The sequence below is a fragment of the Dendrobates tinctorius genome, unplaced genomic scaffold (genome assembly GCF_039654945.1).
Source record: "Dendrobates tinctorius isolate UK_male_01 unplaced genomic scaffold, ASM3965494v1 ptg000144l, whole genome shotgun sequence".
In the NCBI taxonomy this organism is placed as follows: domain Eukaryota; kingdom Metazoa; phylum Chordata; class Amphibia; order Anura; family Dendrobatidae; genus Dendrobates; species Dendrobates tinctorius.
The window spans coordinates 11896688-11917270 of NW_027361811.1; the positions used below are offsets into that span (position 1 = coordinate 11896688).

The 20583-nt window shown below is 42.2% G+C and overlaps 1 protein-coding gene across 3 annotated transcripts in view; it reads left to right on the forward strand.

Annotated features, from left to right (window-relative positions):
• FRMD3 (FERM domain containing 3) overlaps window positions 1-20583 on the forward strand; it is a 245599-nt gene that overhangs the window by 157857 nt on the left and 67159 nt on the right. For 2 of the 3 annotated variants that reach the window (XM_073546031.1, XM_073546029.1), the window contains exon 5: window positions 13780-13877. In XM_073546031.1, the coding sequence (XP_073402132.1) occupies window positions 13780-13877 (98 nt within the window). Of the gene's footprint in view, window positions 1-11310; window positions 11490-13779; window positions 13878-20583 lie in introns of those variants that run through there. The other variant, XM_073546032.1, reaches the window with a different exon arrangement.

The window sequence follows — 20583 nt, forward strand, 5'->3', positions numbered from 1 at the left end:
CCATCCGAATCTACACTTCCTGAGGTAATGCTGTCCCGCGGCTGATAATTGACAGGTGGGGGTGGGACTTTGTGTCCCCCTTTGGGGTGGGTAAGCGCTTTACCTCTATTCACATTTTCCTATTGTTACCTCATATACCGCCGTGGTGTTCTCCCTGGGGTGGGAAATTCCGCCCCCTTATGGACCATTTTTCTGATGTTGCAGGTAATATTTCAGTAAATGGCCATATTTTTGACTTGGTTGTACCACTTCTTTAGAAAAGGCTCATATAAGTAGGTGGATTTCTGCATCCATTATGGTATATATCAACCTCAGTATATGGTCATTTGGATATATATTTTTTTAAGGGAGTTACTTATGCACCATCGTGCTTAATCTGTGGACCTCATTTTATTCCCCTGATATACCATATTAGCATTAGCCAGTATTCCAGGATGTTAAAAGTGTTTTACATCTGCAATTATGATATGCATATATACTATTACTAGTGAATACCTTTGGCCGTGGTTAGGTCTGCACGTCCTGTAGCACTATTGCACTTTTTGCTTGTTTTTGCACATGTTCCCCATTTTTTCCCGATCCTGTCATGTACCCTTAATAAAGATTAAGATATACTTTTTTGCTAAATTTGGATCTCATGGTCGTATTTGTTTTGTGGTCTCCACACTCTCGCCTATGTTATATAACGACTGATCCTTTAATGGTCCTGGATTTACAGCACTCGTGATATCCCTTGGGATATATAGGATGCTGCTATATACCTTTGCTGTTATATCGATGGCAGAATGTAGAGGTATAGGTCGAGTAGAAGAGAGAAGAGATATAAGGATGTGCTACAATGTACAGTAGTTTAATTTTTATTCTAAAGTGAATGGGGAACCAGTGCAAAGACTGGCGCAGGATGGAGGTATAAGTCTAGTGTCTGTACAGAAATATGACCCTGATTGCTGCATTGTATATAGAATGGAGAGGGAAGAGTTTAGTGGGGGTTAGACTGATTAGTAGTGATTTATAGTAAACAAGACAAAAATAAATTCGAAAAACAGTAATTAATTTTTGTAGTTTTGAAGTTAAGAAAAGCTTGAATTCTGAAGATTTTTTTTAAGGTGCAGATGACTTGAGTGTGTAATTGATTGGATATAGAGGTATGTGAATAGCTTCTTCAGAGACTAAAGGCCCCATTACACACAACGATGTCCCAGCGATCCCACCAACGATCCGACATGGATGGGATCGCTGGGACATAGTTAGGCTGATCGCTGTTGACCTGTCACATAGACAGACTCACCAGCGATCAGGACCAGCGAGCAAGCTGGTATCTACGGTAAACAGGGGGTATCCAAGATCCGCTCGGCTCTTAGTTACCCGCTGTTTACCCTAGATACCAGCTCCCAGCGTTGCTGATCGTTGGTCTCCCACTGCCACACGCAGCGATGCGTGCTGGCCAGCGGGAGACCAACGATCAAAAAATGGCCCAGGACGATCCTGCACGATCAACGTTACTCGGCGCGGGGGGGGGGGGGTTGTGGCGGTCGCTGATGGATGTCACACACAGCGAGATCGCTGGAGAGATCTCGCTGTGTGTGACGGGCCCTAAGAGGTGTGAAACTGTAGTGTCAGATATTGGATTATACAATCCTAAAAGTCAATATCAACCCTTTAACAAGCCTTGTCAATAATGAGTGAAGGAAAGAAGGAAGTCAAACATAACCCCAAGACAGCAGGAAAGTTATGGTGGGTACCACACTCTAAAATGAAAATTATCAGGTGTACATTGGTGAATAGAGGGAGGAAACAAAAGGCGTTCAGTTTTTTAAAACATTCAGATTCAGATAAAAAGCATACGGTGTTTTGTAGTAGATTGGAGGTGAAGTTACAAGAAGATGTATAAAACTGTCATCAGCATTGAGATAGCATTGAGAGCCAAAAGTAACTGCCTAGATAGAAAAGAGGAGAGCACATAAGAGTGAACCCTGAGAAACCCCCACATCAAAGTAATTAGGAATATACCTAGAGGCAGCAAGTTATAGATTGAACAATTGTTCTAAGAGGTAGTCAGAAAACCAAAGAAGTGCGGTGTCCTTCAGGCCAATAGAGAGGAGCCTACTGATTGGGAGTTGGTGGTCTACAGTGCAATAAGTTAAAAGTAAACCTTCCAGTAATCCACTTTGTTAGGTTCCTGCCCAGATAGAACAGCTTTAGTCAACTGCAGCTTAATTGCATTTTGTCATCCGTCATTGATTGTAACACTGTCTATCAATTCCCAAACTGTTTCCACAGGCAGCACAAGCACAATATCTTATTGTCAGTGCTGTACGGCAATAACAACCAGCTAATCTTTTTGCATGAATTGGGACTCCCAAGCAGGGAGGGACTCCCTTCCTCCCCAGAATCTGTGCTTAAACTCATTTTTTCTCTTTTACTTGTTTGAAATGGTAAGTTCACCTTGATCATGTCATATTCATTTTCCATGTACAATGCTCAAAAAATAAAAGGAACAGTTAAACAACACAATGTAACTCCCAAGTCAATCATAATTCTGTGAAATCAACCTGTCCAGTTATGAAGCAATACCGAGTGTGAATCAATTTACCCAGCTGTTGTGCAAATGGAATTGACAATAGCTAGAAATGATAGGCAATTAGAAAGACAATCCCTGTAAAGGAGTGGTGCCGCAGGGGGTGACCACAAACCATTACTCTGTTCTCATTATTTTTGGTTGTTGTTTTGGTCACGTTTGCATTTTGTCATTGCTCTCCACCCCTACAGGTACTGTATAGTAGCATGAGGCGGTGTCTAAAACCCAGAGAAGTTGCTCAGGTAGTGCAGCTCAACCAGGATGGCACAACAATGCAAGCTGGGGCAAGAAAGGTAGCTGTGTCTGTCAGCACAGTGTCCAGAGCAAGGAGCAGATACCAGGAGAAAAGCCAGTACACCAGAAGACGTGGAGGGGGCTGTAGGAGGGCAACAGCCCAGCAGAAGGATCTCTGCCTCCTCCTTTGTGCGAAGAAGAACAGAGGGAACAGTGCCAGAGCCCTGCAAAATGACCTCCAACAAGCCACTAACATCCATGTGCCTGCTCAAACTGTCAGGTCAGAAACAGATACCATGAGGGTGGTATGAGGGCCCGATGTAAACAAGTGGGTGTTGTGCTTACAGCCCAAAACAGTGTAGGGCGATTGTTATTTGCCAGAAAACACCAAGATTGGCAGATTCGACATTGGTGCCCTGTGCTCTTCACGGATGAGAGCAGGTTCATATTGAGCACATGTGACAGACGTGAGAGTCTAGATGCTGTGGACAACGTTCTGCTGCCTGTAACATCCTCCAGAATGACCGGTTTGGCAGTGGGTCAGTCATGGTGTGGGGAGGCATTTCTTTGGAGGGCCATGTGCTAGCCCGAGGTCTCCTGACTGCCATTAGGTAATGGGATGAGATTCTCAGACCCATTGTGAGACCATATGCAGGTGCAGTGGACCATGGGTTTCTTTTGATGCATGACAATGCTAGGTTTCATGTGGCTGAAGTGTGTCAGCAGTTCCTGCATGATGAAGGCATTGATGCTATTGACTGGCCTGCCCATTCCCCAGACCTGAATCCAATTGAGCACATCTGGGTCATCATGTCTCATTCCATCCACCAACGCCACGTTGCACCGCAGACTGTCTAGGAGTTGACTGATGCTTTAATCCAGGTCTGGGAGGAGATCCCTCAATAGAACATCTGCTGCCTTATCAGGAGCATACCCAGGCATTGTAGGGAGGTCATACAGGCACGTGGAGGCCACACACACTACTGAGCATCATTTCCTTATCTTGAGGCATTTCCACTGAAGTTTTATTTTTCACTTTGATTTTGAGTATCATTCCAAATCCAGACCTTCATGGGATATTAATTTTGATTTAGATTGAACATTTTTATATTTATTGTTTTCAACGCATTCCACTATGTAATGAATAAAGATTTGCAACTGGAATATTTCATTCAGTGATATCTAGGATGTGGTATTTTAGTGTTCACTTCATTTTTTGAGCAGTGTACTATTATCTAAGCAATAAATGAAACATACCGTATTTCTTTGCCAATTCATAGAAAGCAAAAGTGTTAATATAAACTTCTCAGGATGTTTGGCTTTGATAATTTGAAAATGAAATGTGCAGAAATCAATAATCCTAAATATCTACTGGTGGAACAGAAGGTATTGTGTTCATTCGATGAGTATTATTGGAAAAGCCAATTGTAGCCTCCAATGATAAGATAAATTGTAAATAAAGTTTTATAGAAAAAATGTATTCAATTTTCACGAAATTACGAACAATTAGAAAATTTACAACCAAAAATTTTCTGCGGCCCGTAAAGTTAAAATTCAGATTTTATTGGAGAGTGGAACCTTAGGAGGCCTTGGTCCTTTCTATGTCTGCAAATATTGTTTACAGTGAAACTAAGTATCGGTAGCAGGTCCCAGGGATCTAGGATGGATCATTAGTATGCGATGGGTAGGTGCATTTTATTTTGGCAGGTCAGGGAAAAATATCTCTGCAAGTGGAAATGATGGAAACAAGTGACTTCAGCATTTTATGTAGCAACCCCTTGGTAACATGTCTCTGGCTGTCACTGGCCTTATAAAAATAGGTCTCTTTTATCCTTTTTTTTTGCTTTTGGAACAGTAAAGCAATTTATAAATGAACAGGGTAGAAGCTAATGGTGTGATTTGTCTGCCACCTGCTCATCGCACTTTGTAACATTTATTTTCACGGAAGATCACTGGGGCGCTTGTCAAACTGTTATTTTGTGTTAAGCTGGAAAAACACCAAATGAAGCATGTTGTTAAATAGATATTTTGCTAAATGTTACTACTATTCCTTTAAAGGGAACCTGTCACATCATTCCTGCTGCCCAAACCGCTGGCAGCACACATTGCAGTTAGATATCATTTTTTCTGACATGGAGCACTCCAGATGATTGACAGGTCTCTCACTATAGGAGAGACCTGTCTATCACTTGCAGCAGCACTGAGAAACGCTAGCTGGGGAACATAGGCAAAGATGTAACTAGTATGCCAACCCCAACCACTTCCCAGTACTTTAACACTATCTTCTCTGAAACACCAGAGTGTTTGAGAGAAAAATATACAGTTGTGTGAAAAAGTGTTTGCCCTCTTCCTGATTTCCTATTGTTTTGCATGTAAATATTTCAGAACATCAAACAAATGTAAATATTAGACTAAGATAACAAAAGTAATCACAAAATGCAGTTTTTAAATAAAGGTCTTTATTATTAAATGAAAAAGAAATCCAAACCTACAGGGCCCTGTGTGAAAAAGTGATTGCCCCCCCTTAAAATATAAATTAACTGTGGTTTATCACATCTTTGGGAAGCTGAGTCCAAATTCTAAGCCACATGCAGGTCTGATTACTGTCACACCTGTTCTAAATCAAGAAATCACTTAAATAGGACCTATCTGGCTAAGTGAAGTAGACCAAAAGATGTTCAAACGCTGGACATCATGCCCTGTAGGTTTGGATTTCTTTTTCCCTTAATAATAAATGGTGATCTGAAACAATTAAGTGTGACAAACAAGCAAAATAATGGGAAATCAGGAAGGGGCAAACACTTTTTGACACAACTGTGCCTGGTGCAGTCATGCTTTGATTGATGCTGCCCTTGGATTGGTACTTTTAACACAAACCAATGAAAGATATGCTGGTTGATGGTACAGACACCGGTAGCAAAAATACTGTAGATTTTCCATTGTGTGTACCATTGCAGAAAATCAACTGCGTCCTACAGCCTCCAGTATAATGCATGAGATTTTAAGAAACCATGCGCACACTCTGCATAAATTATCCACTGTTCAAATTAGAAAGGGCTGCGGGTTAAATTTCCAAAGCATGTGAATTTATGCTCTGGATGTCAGTCAGAATTTCACATTGTGCAACAGGTGTCTAAGGGGTAACGTTCCTCCTTGTGGAGAGTCACAAGCAAAGCTTGGCATATCAGTGTAAGGAGACTTATAGCCATGCATGCATCCTCCTCTGTGAAATTGTCTCTTCAGAAAGGAAGAGGACTAGAACTCTAGCGCCACCTATTGGAAGTAGTGATCCTAAAAGTCGATATCAACTCTTTAGTGAGCCTTGTAATATGACTTAGGATAAAAGAGCCAAACCAGAATTTCAATATGCAGACACGGTGTTTCAGGGTATTGCTCCTGGTCAGTACAAAGTATGAGATATGATTTGGCTAGGTGAGAAGCTCTGGACTGAGGCAAAGGGGTAACTTTTCTCATAGTTGGGAATGACAAGCCAAGCCAGGCATGTCAGATGAGGGGAGGGAGAGGACTAGAATAAAAAAAAGTTGCATAAAAACAATTTAACTTGATTTTTACATTTTTTTTTGACTGATTTCAGTAACTAAAAGGTCAAACAATATTTCTATCAGTATTTCCCACATTAAAGAGTACATGTTTTTTGGAAATATGGGGTTTAATACTGGACCGGTGAAAAATCCTTGGGGAGTGCTAATGGTTCATGAGTTAGGGGGTGCAAAATTCTTGGCACTGCTAATGAGGAACAGGGTAATGAGTTTTCTAAACTAGTTGCCCTATTAAATTAGGAACAATGTTATGTTTTTTGTTTTTAACAATCCAAATCACCCGTGAAGTAGAAACTATTTGAATTTGTACTATATAAAAAAGGGCTTTCCTTCATTAGTGGATGTGAGTGAGTTACTTGTCCAGATGCAGTGAAGAAGTGACAGCCGAACAATGGTATGTTATGGAAAGTAACAACTAATCACATTTACAGCTCACACTGGATTGCAATTGTGCACCGGCTTGTCATATGGAATGTCATCTTGGCGACAGAAGCGGTTTAGGATAACTGACAAGTTACTCACTTCATCATGACCGCTCTGTTTTACAGCTGAAGTCACATATCATGAATGCGGTCATCTTATTTGGGCCACGACCCAAAACACTACTAGGACTTAAACGCCACTCTCAAGAAACAGTTTTGTTTTATATATACAGTATATAATATATATATCTATTATACAGTACACCTCCACCTGTTTATGGCATGAATTAGACATATTTGTATAAGCATAGCTTTCCCAGGATTAGAAGCACATCTTTACAAAAATACATATGAGAGTCATACCTTTAGGCTAGGTTCACGTTTCATGTATGGTGTTGATTTTACTTGTAGATTTGTAAACATACTCATGCATTTTTTGTTGTGGAAACAAGTATCAAAAGAATACCAAGCCAATGGTTTGACCTGTGGATTTAGGATAACCATTTAAATGAATGGGGGAAAAAAAGCACTTCTCCTTAAAAGAAATTGACATATTGTGGATTTTTTTTTTTTTTTTTTTAAAGCAACAAAAGTGAATTTTTGGTCACATTTTGTAAAAAAAACAAAACAGACAAAAGACAAAAATAAACAAACCAAAATGCACCGTATGGATGAGATTAAGTGAAAAGTCATCCACTTTGCTGCTATTGTAAATGCTGTTAATTTTACATTCAGAAAAAAAGTATACGGTGTACTCAAAAATGTATCAAAAACATTGCTAAGAACTGTGTGAATCATATGCAAAAAATCTCCTTTAAATTTATGAAAAATAACCTTTATTCATATATATACAGATCTGGCAAAAATTAAGAGACCACTGCACAGTTTCATAAAAATCAGCTTCTCTACATGTCTGACAGCCATTCCATTCCAGTGTCAGTTGAATTCCAACCAGAGTACACCTCATTCTACTTAATGTGCTTCTGATTAGGTGATCACCTGAACCAAATCTTATTTAACGAAGGAAAGTATAAAAAATCCTGCTGTGATGTTCCCAATCCTCTTGCAATAGAACAAGCTGGATGGCAAAATAAGTGCTATCCCAAAAGTAATAGGAATGAAAGAATATCTTTAAGGCTGTGTGCCCACGTAGCGGTTTTTAAGCGTTTCCGCGGTGTTTTTTAACGCACGATTCTGCCGCGGAAACGCTTAAAATAAGCGTTCCATGCATTTGTAATAGAAAACGCACATGTTGTGCCAATGGTGCGTCTTTCTGCTGCGGAATCGCTTAGCGGTAAAAAACGCAGCATGTTCATTAATTTTGCGATTCCACATACCATCAATTATATGAGCAAAAACGCATGGGAAAACGCTTGACAATCGCGTCAAAAACGCGTGTCAAAAAGCGCATGCGATTTCCCTGGCAAGGGCATGCGTTTCTGCTCAGGAAAAAAATCGCTTGAAAATCGCTACGTGGGCACATAGCCTTAACCATGCCAAAGGAGTTGGAAAGAAAAGTCTCAAGTGAGGAAAAGCAGGGCTCGATTCTGGATTTACTAGCAGAGGGATACAGTGAGCATCATGTTGCCTCCATCCTTAACATTTCTAAGGCATTGTGCACACGCTGCGGATTCACCTGCGGGTTTTTTGGCGCAGATCCGCAGGTAATACCACAGGTAAAGTGACCTGCGGTTTTCCCCTGCGGTTTGGCACCTGGACAATGGAATAGGTGCCAAACCACAGCGGAATCCGCAGAAACAATTGACATGCTGCGGTTTGTAAACCACAGCAAAACCACGCGGAAAAAACCACAGCGTGAGCACAGCAGTTTTGAAAACCCATAGGGTAACATGGTACTATACCATGTCTGTGGAACTGCTGCGGTTCGGCAGGGCCAAAAACGCTGCGGAACCGCAGCAGGATCCGCAGCGTGTGCACATAGCCTTAGACGGCAGTCCATTATGACAAGGTCAAGCTGCAGACATTGGGGACAACAAAGCTACAGGGCCTAGAACATTATAAAGTGCAGCACATAATAAAAAGAAACATCCAGGCTTACTAGGAGGGGGTAGAGAGGGAAGTCTGGGGATTGTGCAATACAATTATTTACTGGGGAACTTAGCATGATGGCTATGGTCATTCTTCTGGCAATATGATTTATCATCATTGTACTACCATAACCCCTCCTTTCCATCTTTATATGGGATATTTTTGGAGGTATTAGAGTGGTTGGGGGCAGTGGTTTCTGTATTTATCACTGGTATTAATTGTTGGTTACGTGTTTGTTTATCATTAAATAAAATCAAATCTTTTATATAAGTTTTGAACACTGGCTCCATTTTTCTCCTGTATATCATTGGTATTTGGAGCTGGTGTATTCAGCTTGGATGTGATGACATGATTGCATGCCACATCCCTGTTTTTCAAAGATGTATTCGGGATTTATTGTTCTATAAACTAAATATTTTGTATAGTGGTCTCCTAATTTTTGCCAGAGCTGTATATTAAAAGGAAAACACACAAGACAAAATGAATGTCTAAAATATCAAACTATTTGGCCCCTGTGGTAACAATAAATGGCCATACAAAATGCTTAACTCTACCTATTCAACTAACCATATAGGAAGTTCTACCTAATCGCGGAGGTTGGTACTCTATAAAACTATGCAAGATTGGCGCCCTTACTCTACATAGGATGACCCTAACAATACCCTAGGGAGTCCTGTACACAGCTAAGCAACATTTTCTCCCATTTGCCCTGATTGGCTCCCTCTTCTCTATTGTGGCTATTGTGAGAACATTTATCAGTACCACTGGGGCCAAATAGTTTCATATTTGGGGAATTCCTTTCGTCTTATATGTTTTACTTTTAATATATTCATATGAAAAGGTTATTTTTTATAAATTTATAGGGGATTTTTGTATGTGTTGAATAATTTGTTATATCCTTCGTATGCATCATTTTTTCATTGTCTTCTGCCCTTAGGAAATAGACTGCAACTGTACATATTAAATTGTTACTAACATGTACAGTGACTTGCAAAAGTATTTACCCCCTTAGCATTTTTTGTGTTTTGCTACCTCACAACCTGGAATTGAAGTTTCTTTTGAGAGTTTGCATCAGTTCATGTAACGCGCATTTTCTACAACTGTGAACATTTGGTTTTGTTTTTATTGTGAAGCAAACAACAAATAGGACAAACTAACTGAAAACTTCAATTTGCATAATTATTCACCCCCATAAAGTCAGTAATTTGTAGAGCCTCCTATTGCAGCTGCAAGTCGCTTTGGATAAGTCTCTGTGAGCTTTCCACGTCTTGCCACTGGGATTTTTGTCCATTCCTCAAAGCAAAACTGCTCCAGCTCTTTCAGGTTAGATGGTTTTCTCTAGTAAACAGCTATCTTCAAGTCTGACTACAGATTCAGATTAAGGCCTGTGCTTTAACTAGGCCATTCCAAAACATTTACATGTTTCCCCTTAAACCACTCAAGTGCTGCTCTAGTAATATGCTTTGGGTCATTGTTGGAAGGTAAACATCCTTCCCAGTTTCAAATCACTGACAGACTGAAACCGGTTTTGCTCAAGAATATCCCTGCATTTTACACCATCCATCATCCACTCGACTCGGACCATTTTCTCTGACCCTGCTGTTGAAAAACATCCCCACAGCATGATGCTGCCACCACCATGTTTCACTGTGGGGATGGTGTTCTTGGGGTGATGAACTGAGTTGGTATACATAGCTGTTATTAATGGGTCACTGAGGAGGAGAGCACAATAGGCTATGCCACCACAACACCAGAGAGGTTGGTCGCTCAGCGGATTGCAGACCCCTGATCTTAACAACACAACTAGCAGTAGCCGTGGAGCATTCCTACGTTGCCCTAGACGCCTTGTCACAGCCGGAGGACTAACTAAGCCTAAAGACAGAAAGGTGAAATCTAAACTGTCCCGGAGCAGATCTCCAAAGGAATAGACAGCCCCAAAACATATTGTCGGTGAGACAAAATGAAGCACAAACAGCCAGAAAATAGACTGAGCAAATGATGGGGCCCACACTGACTAGATAGGACAGGACAGAAAAGGCACTGTCTGCAATCACGCAAAAACCCTAATAATTCCAACACGACTGATATACAAAAATACTGAGGTTTGAACAACCTTGCCCCCACTATATCAACACTCAGGTGTGAACTGGCGGCTAGCAACAGGCTAATACAGCAGGGGACTGAGCAAACAAACACAAGATACAAAAATACAGGGTAGGAGCCAGCAGCCCCAGGGGGAGCAAGCTGACCCCTGACAGCAAGGCAAAAACAGATGCAAAGGGTTTAGCAAATGACACTTAGCTGAAAAAATGCAGGATCAGAAATCCTCAGTAAGCAAAGAAAGGAGTATCACCAGCAGTCACTGAGAGAAGTCTGCTTGCTTATGTAGTCCCGGTCACTACCACCACTCCTCCAATTATCTTCTGCAGCTGTTGGGTTAACATCATGCACCACTACCAGCAGTATCCACCAGAGGGAGTCTTGCCTCAAAAGTCGGATCAAGAGAGCTCACAACACATAGCATTTTACCTTGGTGGCCAAAAAGAATTTTAGTCTCATCTGACCACAGCACCTTCCTCCATACATTTGGGGAGTCTCCCACATGTCTTTTGGCAAACTCAAAACGAGCCTTACAATTTTTTTTGTGTAAGTAAAGGTTTTTTTCTGCCCACTCTTCCATAAATTCCTCCTCTATGGAGTTTAAGACTTATTGTGGTCATATTGACAAATATTCCAGTCTCTGGTTGGGAACTCTGCAACTCCTTCAGGATTACCTTTGGTGTCTGTGCTGCCTCTCTGATTAATGCCCTCCATGCTCGGGCTAAGAGTTTTGGTAGGCGCCACTCTCTTGGCAGGTTTATGGTGGTACCATGTTATTTCCATTTGATGACAATGGATTTGATAGTGCTATTGGCATATTTTTTTATAACGCAACCGTGACTTGGACTTCTCAACTACTTTTGTCCCTGACTTGTTAGGAGATCTCCTTGGTCTTCAGGGTGTTGTTTGGTTAGTGGTGCCTATTACTTTTTTTTTTTCTTATATGTACCTACCTACTGTCAATGTAATGCCTTTATGCATCTGTATGTGTACTTGTTCCTGCTTTGCTGCTGTAATGCTCTGAATTTCCCCATGGTGGGATGATTAAAGGATTATCTTATCCTACTTAATGGTGTTGCAGCCTCTATGGTCTTTCAGAAAAGGTGTGTATATACTGACAGACCATGTGATTGAACACTGGTGGACTTCGTGTCAAGGATGTAGCCAATAATGTTTATAAAGTGCTGTGGAATTAATGGTGCCATATAAATGAGTAAAATAACAAATAAATAAGCAAATAAACTTATGAAGGTAATTGCTTGCAGGAGAAATTTTTAGGATCTTTTTTGCAAAAGGGGTGAATACATATGCACATGCCAATTTTTAGTTATTGGATCCCACAAATTTAATTTTTGCCTACCGGTATATTATTCTTGCTTTACTTCACCAACATAGACTATTTAGTGCTGATGCATCACATACAAATCGGAGTACAAAAATGTTTAAACACAGGTTGTAATGTAGCAAAGTGGGTAAAAAGCCAAGGGTGTGTGTGTGTGTGTGAATACTTTCGTAAGCCACTGTATGGCATATCATCTACCTGGAGTATCTCCTGATCAGAAACCCAATAATTACATGCTGCTTAGTATGACATTTGGAATTTAAACAGTAACTGTACTTAAAAAGTAATATTTCAGAATCATTTTTCCTGTGTGTGTACGTGAGGAATAACCCTATTTCTGGCCACTTTGTCCCCTCTACAGGGTCTGTCTCATAATTTGTAGTTGACTCAGCTAGTGGAAGGAGACTAGCTGCCATGATGTCTCCTATACACATCACAGTCCACATAGAAAAAATCCTGCTGTTCATTCCCTAGTTAGGACACAGAAAAGCGACAGCAGCGTGGAGGATATTATGGCTGTGTAGATGTGAATCCAGCTATGGGATCAGGCAAAAGACTTGTTAGAGAGCTCATCACGATCTTTCTATGTCTTCTCCTGCTTATTTCCTCACTCTGCGGCTCATGTTTCCTTCCCACTCCCCTCTTCATAGAGGCTGTGTAACTTGACACATCTTTACTCCCCTCTTCATAGAGGCTGTGTAACTTGACACATCATTTAGCTGGCATTCCCTCTTGACTTGAGCAAGACGGATTTTCTCAGAGCGAAAGGTAATCTCAGAAGGTAGGAGTGAGGAGGAGATGTGACTCACATTAGGAAGGTAGCAGATTTCTCTGATAAGATACATTACAGTTTCTTATTCGCATCTGCTATTGATTTCTGCAAAATCTGTTGAAAGTACAGTTCTTATTGAAACTTCTTTAAATTGGCAACTGAGACTGCCATGCAATTGTTAGGCCCATGTGCAGGTAGCACACATGGACAATGTGATTTTGTTTGTTTCATATCCCTAAATAAATGTAAATCCGGCTGGACTGGCCATCTGACAATTCTAGCAAATGCCAGAAGGGCCTTTCTGGTCGTGGGCCGCCTTGTCTGCTGCGTTGTTAACAGAAACGGTGTTCTCAGGACACCAATACTGTTTAGAGCTGTGACGAAGCACAAAGTCTCTGACTCCGTCACTTACCCCAGCAGGCCACGGGTTGAAACATTGGTCTTGTAGTAAATCTTGCTTTCCCTCATCCAGGGTAATATTAGTAATATATCCCATCTGCAGCTTGGGGACGGGGACAACATGAGCCTGTGTGATTTCAAATGCCAGGGCTGAATTTCAGTCCCAGTCCATACCTGCTGTAATCCCAATTTGATCACTTACGCACACATATGGTATATTGCACATGGAAATCGGATGAATTCATGGAAAATAAGCTTCAAGAAAAGAAGCCTGATTTTTAAATCCTGGCTATTACAAGTTGTGTGTGTTTGGTTTCTTGCAGGTATCTTCTGTATCTTCAGATAAAGCGGGACATTTTTCATGGGCGTCTATTGTGTTCATTTGCTGATGCTGCCTTTCTTGGTGCTTGCATTGTACAAGGTAACATTGAAAGTCTATGCGGAGATTGTCCTTAATGTATAAATGTGTTTCTGAAAACGCCACTGACACGGCACTGTAGCTTACAGCAGATTTTCCATGTGGCGTCTGGACAGAAAACCTGCAGCAATTTCACACATTGTGAACAAGACCTAATGCTAAGTTCGCTCAGTGGTAATCCTTCACCCATATACCTATCTGTTCACCCCAATAATGGTTATGTCGTGCCCATGATTGTCTCAAAGCCGAAGATTGGGAGATAAGGGTTGGGCACATTGGATTTCTACACCCGATTCTTTAATTGGCTGGACTGTTTGCTTGATGGTTATCTAAGGTGAAATGCACGGCCACGGTCACACTATCAGTATTTGTAAGCCAAAACCAGGAGAGGAAAAGTAGAATAGAAACACGTCACCACTTCTGTATTTATCACCCACTGCTGGTCTTGGCTTACAGATACTGAGGTAAATTACTGACCAAATACTGAACGTGTGTACGTGTCTTTAGGCTTATTCACCAGTGGTGTTCTTATACTGTATTTTCCCAAAAATAAGTTAGGGGCTTATATTATTTTTTGCTCCAAAAGAAGGGCTAGGGATTATTTTCAGGGGATGTCTTTTTTTTCCATGAGCAACAATTAACATTTATTCTTGAACTTTAAACATGAACATTTATTCAAATACTAGCTGAAGAGCCCGGCGTTGCCTGGGCATAGTAACCAACTGTGGTTAGTTATAACAAATTATAATGATTATATTGCACATAAAAACCGTGCATCTAATCCTATCCTGTGTGATACTGACTGCTGAGCCGTGTATCTAATCCTATTCTGTGTGATACTGTCTGCTGAGCCGTGTAGCTAATACTATTCTGTGTGATACTGTCTGCTGAGCTGTGTATCTAATCCTATTCTGTGTGATACTGACTGCTGAGCTGTGTATCTAATACTATTCTGTGTGATACTGTCTGCTGAGCCGTGTATCTAATACTATTCTGTGTGATACTGTGTGCTGAGCCGTGTATCTAATATTATCCTGTGTGATACTGACTGCTGAGCCATGTATCTAATCCTATCCTGTGTGATACTGACTGCTGAGCTATGTATCTAATACTATTCTGTGTGATACTGTGTGCAGAGCCATGTATCTAATACTATCCTGTGTGATACTGACTGCTGAGCCGTGTATCTAATCCTATCCTGTGTGATACTGACTGCTGAGCCGTGTATCTAATCCTATCCTGTGTGATACTGACTGCTGAGCCGTGTATCTAATCCTAGCCTGTGTGATACTGACTGCTGAGCCGTGCATCTAATCGTATCCTGTGTGATACTGACTGCTGAGCTGTGTATCTAATCCTATCCTGTGTGATACTGACTGCTGAGCCGTGTATCTAATCCTATCCGGTGTGATACTGACTGCTGAGCCGTGCATCTAATCCTATCCTGTGTGATACTGACTGCTAAGCCGTGTATCTAATCCTATCCTGTGTGATACTGTGTGCTGATCCGTGTATCTAATCCTATCCTGTGTGATACTGTCTGCTGAGCCGTGTATCTAATACTATTCTGTGTGATACTGTGTGCTGAGCCGTGTATCTAATACTATTCTGTGTGATACTGTCTGCTGAGCCGTGTATCTAATACTATTCTGTGTGATACTGTGTGCTGAGCCGTGTATCTAATACTATTCTGTGTGATACTGTGTGCTGAGCCGTGTATCTAATTCTATTCTGTGTGATACTGTGTGCTGAGCTGCGTATCTAATCCTATCCTGTGCGATACTGTCTGCTGAGCCTTGTATCTATTCCTATCCTGTGTGATACTGACTGCTGAGCTGTGTATCTAATTCTATCCTGTGTGATACTGACTGCTGAGCTGTGTATCTATGTCATGCCCGCTATGTCTGCCATGCTGCAAGATCCCTGGAGCAGTGTGCACGCGCACCTCATGTCTGCTATGCTGCAAGATCCCCGGAGCAGTGTGCACGCGCACCTCATGTCTGCTATGCTGCAAGATCCCCGGAGCAGTGTGCACGCGCACCTCATGTCTGTTATGCTGCAAGATCCCTGGAGCAGTGTGCACGTGCACCTCATGTCTGCTATGCTGCAAGATCCCCGGAGCAGTGTGCACGCGCACCTCATGTCTGCTATGCTGCAAGATTCCTGGAGCAGTGTGCCTGCGCACCTCATGACTGCTGTGCTGCGTGACTCCTGGAGCATTGTGTATGCGCACGGATACCTCATGGCTGCACGCCGTTGCTGTGTGCGCGCCCGTCTCTGCTCTGCCTGCTGTGGTTGTCTCTGTGGTCCTGCCCCTGATCATGTGACCTTTCCTATGTTCCAGCACTGTCTGACCCAGCTAACCTCTCAGTGTTTCTGGAGCCCCTGATCATGTGACCTTCTCTATGGTCCAGCCTAGTCTGATCTAGCAATGCTCTCTATGACCCTGGAGGATCTGAACCGGAAGTCCTTCCCTGGTTCTGACCCGGAAGCGCAGGTGCTATGGTGCTATATCAGACCGCCCCTTCCTATGGTCGGGGCCTGAGAATCGGGTTGCTTCCCTGCATGGCTGCTTGGTCTGCTCGGTCGCTCCCCGTATTCTGTGCCCCTGCACTTTGCCCTGTCGTGTGCCCCTGCACTTTGCCCTATCGTGCGTCTCTGCACACGCTCAGTGCTTGTACTCTGCCTCTTGTCCTGTGCCATGTCTTGTGTTGTCCTTTGTGCCATGTTTTGTCTCTGTCATGCTTGGACTTGTAGTCCTTCCTGTGTTCTCTGCCTTTGCCTGCTTTGCCATGTTTTGTCTATGCTATGATTTCCTTGTACTGCTTCCGCTTCCCTGTTTCTGCCTGGTCTTCCTTGTTCTGACCTAGGGTGCTCTGTTGTGCCTCCTAGCACACGCACCATTCCTCCTTTCTTACCTATGGTGCTCTGTTGTGCCTCCTGGCACATGCACCATTCCTCCTTTCTTACCTATGGTGCTCTGTTGTGCCTCCTGGCACACGCACCATTCCTCTGCTCTCTGACCTATGGTGCTTCTCAAGCACATTTCCAGGCTAGTCTCAAGGTTCTTCCTTGACCCGGCTCTGGGCTTCGGCCTACGCTCCACTGCTAGTCCTTTTCTCTGCCTGGTGCTCTGTTGTGCCTCCTGGCACACGCACCATCTCTGCTCGCTGACCTATGGTGCTCTCTTGCACATTTCCAGGCTAGTCTCAAGGCTCTGCCTTGACCGGCTCTGGGCTTCGGCCTACTCTCTGCTGCTAGCTCTATGTCTCTGTACCCGGCTCTGGACTCTAGCATACGCTCCGCTTCTCTTCTCTTGTACCCGGCTCTGTGCTACTGCCTACGTTCCATTCCTTGCTCTGTACCTTGCCTCGCCTTGCCTTCCTAGCCTCCTGTCTGTGCCTCAGCCGTGCTCGTTGGCCAGTGACAGCTGTGTCGCCTGTTATGCCTCAGCCGGGTTCGCCTCAGTCTTGCCCGTCTGTGTCGCAGCCCAACCAGCTAGCCAGTTCCCCAGCCGTGCTCTCTGTGCTTCCTTGCACCCACGCTGTCTGTGCACTGTGCTTTGCGTGCTCTCTAAATCACGAGCAGGCCCTAGCCTGCTTCTTGGTATAAATAAACTTGGCACACACACGTAAATGATTGCAAGTGAGAAAGGGGGGGTTTAATAAGATGCAGTACATACAGTAAACGTTTCGGTCACAGCGACCTTCGTCAATGTACTGAAAACAAAAATTACAAAATTTCAAATAAATCAAACAAAGTATATACAATATAGATAATCTTGGGTACAGATATGTGCAAAAATGATATTATGCTGTATACCTATTACAAATTATAGCAAAAAATTGTAATTCTGAATTTAATGATTACAGACATACTGAAAGACTCAAAATTATATATAAGCACGTACCTATATAGTGTACGGGCTGCACTTGTGTATAGGGCAACCTGTTCTATAAAGAGAGAATATTATGTTGCAGATGTTTTTATAAGCCCGTGCCTAAGTCACCATGTGCCCATAATGTTGAAATGATGTTACATACCATAGAGAATAATGTTAGAGCATGGAGGGTTAATTGTCTCCTTAAAAGAGCCTGAAATAAAAGGTACTCATGTAACCTATATGAGCCATGCTACTGGTTGTGAGTAATGTGACAGTGATAAGGTATCTTACCGGTGGTGATAACGTGGAACAGAAAATAGCCTGGACGCGGTTTCCACCGCTTGTCTCCCGTGGTGTGAGGGGTGCGCTGGTCTGTGTTATATACACGGAGATTGTCCCCGCTAACCGGAAGTTCTAGGGCGGAAGTGCCTTAGCGTGCGGTCCAGCAGAACCCTCCAGTGTGTTCCACAGACAGGAAGGACGTGGACAAGGGGCGTGCTCGATATCCATCAATCATTATGGGTTACAAGCTCTGTTATACTTAGAGTGCTGATGTATCTGGATGTGACTTAGTGCAGCGGTACAAAGGCTCTCTATCATTGTGCTGTTCAAGTGGGAAGGTGATCATTGTGATTCCATGTTTTACTGAGAGTAAGATCAATTCCGGGGGTTCTGTAATAAAGATTCATAGTGTTAGTATAATGTACATTACAATTACATATATACAATATAGATAATCTTGGGTACAGATATGTGCAGAAATGATATTATGCCGTATACCCTATTACAAATTATAGCAAAAAATTGTAATTCTGAATTTAATGATTACAGACATACTGAAAGACTCAAAATTATATATAAGCACGTACCTATATAGTGTACGGGCTGCACTTGTGTATAGGGCAACCTGTTCTATAAAGAGAGAATATTATGTTGCAGATGTTTTTATAAGCCCGTGCCTAAGTCACCATGTGCCCATAATGTTGAAATGATGTTACATACCATAGAGAATAATGTTAGAGCATGGAGGGTTAATTGTCTCCTTAAAAGAGCCTGAAATAAAAGGTACTCATGTAACCTATATGAGCCATGCTACTGGTTGTGAGTAATGTGACAGTGATAAGGTATCTTACCGGTGGTGATAACGTGGAACAGAAAATAGCCTGGACGCGGTTTCCACCGCTTGTCTCCCGTGGTGTGAGGGGTGCGCTGGTCTGTGTTATATACACGGAGATTGTCCCCGCTAACCGGAAGTTCTAGGGCGGAAGTGCCTTAGCGTGCGGTCCAGCAGAACCCTCCAGTGTGTTCCACAGACAGGAAGGACGTGGACAAGGGGCGTGCTCGATATCCATCAATCATTATGGGTTACAAGCTCTGTTATACTTAGAGTGCTGATGTATCTGGATGTGACTTAGTGCAGCGGTACAAAGGCTCTCTATCATTGTGCTGTTCAAGTGGGAAGGTGATCATTGTGATTCCATGTTTTACTGAGAGTAAGATCAATTCCGGGGGTTCTGTAATAAAGATTCATAGTGTTAGTATAATGTACATTACAATTACAATTGTGTCACAGCCTTATTATATACAGAGAATTGAATAAACATCACAATATAGCCATTGTTGAGAATGAAATTTATGATGACAAAAAGGATTGCACGTCATAGGACCATTATACTGGTAAAACCAATTCCTCCATCCTTATACTGGTAAAAGGTATAATATCAAGGACTATTACACATGTAACACGACCTTTGTGGTATATCTGATAAAATGTCCCTGTGGGCTCCTCTATGTAGGGGAAACCACACAGCTCATCAGGGACCAGATTTCCAAACATAAATCCACAATTAGGTGCAAAAACTTACTCCTCCCTATTCCATTCCATTTTATCACAGCAGGCCATAACATTGCTCAATTAAAATTTCAAATAATAGAGCAGGTCCATACACCACGCAGGGGAGGCAACCGTATTTTGTTACTTAAAAGAAGAGAGGCATTTTGGATTCATGAGTTGAACACATTAGCACCTAAGGGGTTAAACAAAGTGTATGACGTGCAATCCTTTTTGTCATCATAAATTTCATTCTCAACAATGGCTATATTGTGATGTTTATTCAATTCTCTGTATATAATAAGGCTGTGACACAATTGTAATTGTAATGTACATTATACTAACACTATGAATCTTTATTACAGAACCCCCGGAATTGATCTTACTCTCAGTAAAACATGGAATCACAATGATCACCTTCCCACTTGAACAGCACAATGATAGAGAGCCTTTGTACCGCTGCACTAAGTCACATCCAGATACATCAGCACTCTAAGTATAACAGAGCTTGTAACCCATAATGATTGATGGATATCGAGCACGCCCCTTGTCCACGTCCTTCCTGTCTGTGGAACACACTGGAGGGTTCTGCTGGACCGCACGCTAAGGCACTTCCGCCCTAGAACTTCCGGTTAGCGGGGACAATCTCCGTGTATATAACACAGACCAGCGCACCCCTCACACCACGGGAGACAAGCGGTGGAAACCGCGTCCAGGCTATTTTCTGTTCCACGTTATCACCACCGGTAAGATACCTTATCACTGTCACATTACTCACAACCAGTAGCATGGCTCATATAGGTTACATGAGTACCTTTTATTTCAGGCTCTTTTAAGGAGACAATTAACCCTCCATGCTCTAACATTATTCTCTATGGTATGTAACATCATTTCAACATTATGGGCACATGGTGACTTAGGCACGGGCTTATAAAAACATCTGCAACATAATATTCTCTCTTTATAGAACAGGTTGCCCTATACACAAGTGCAGC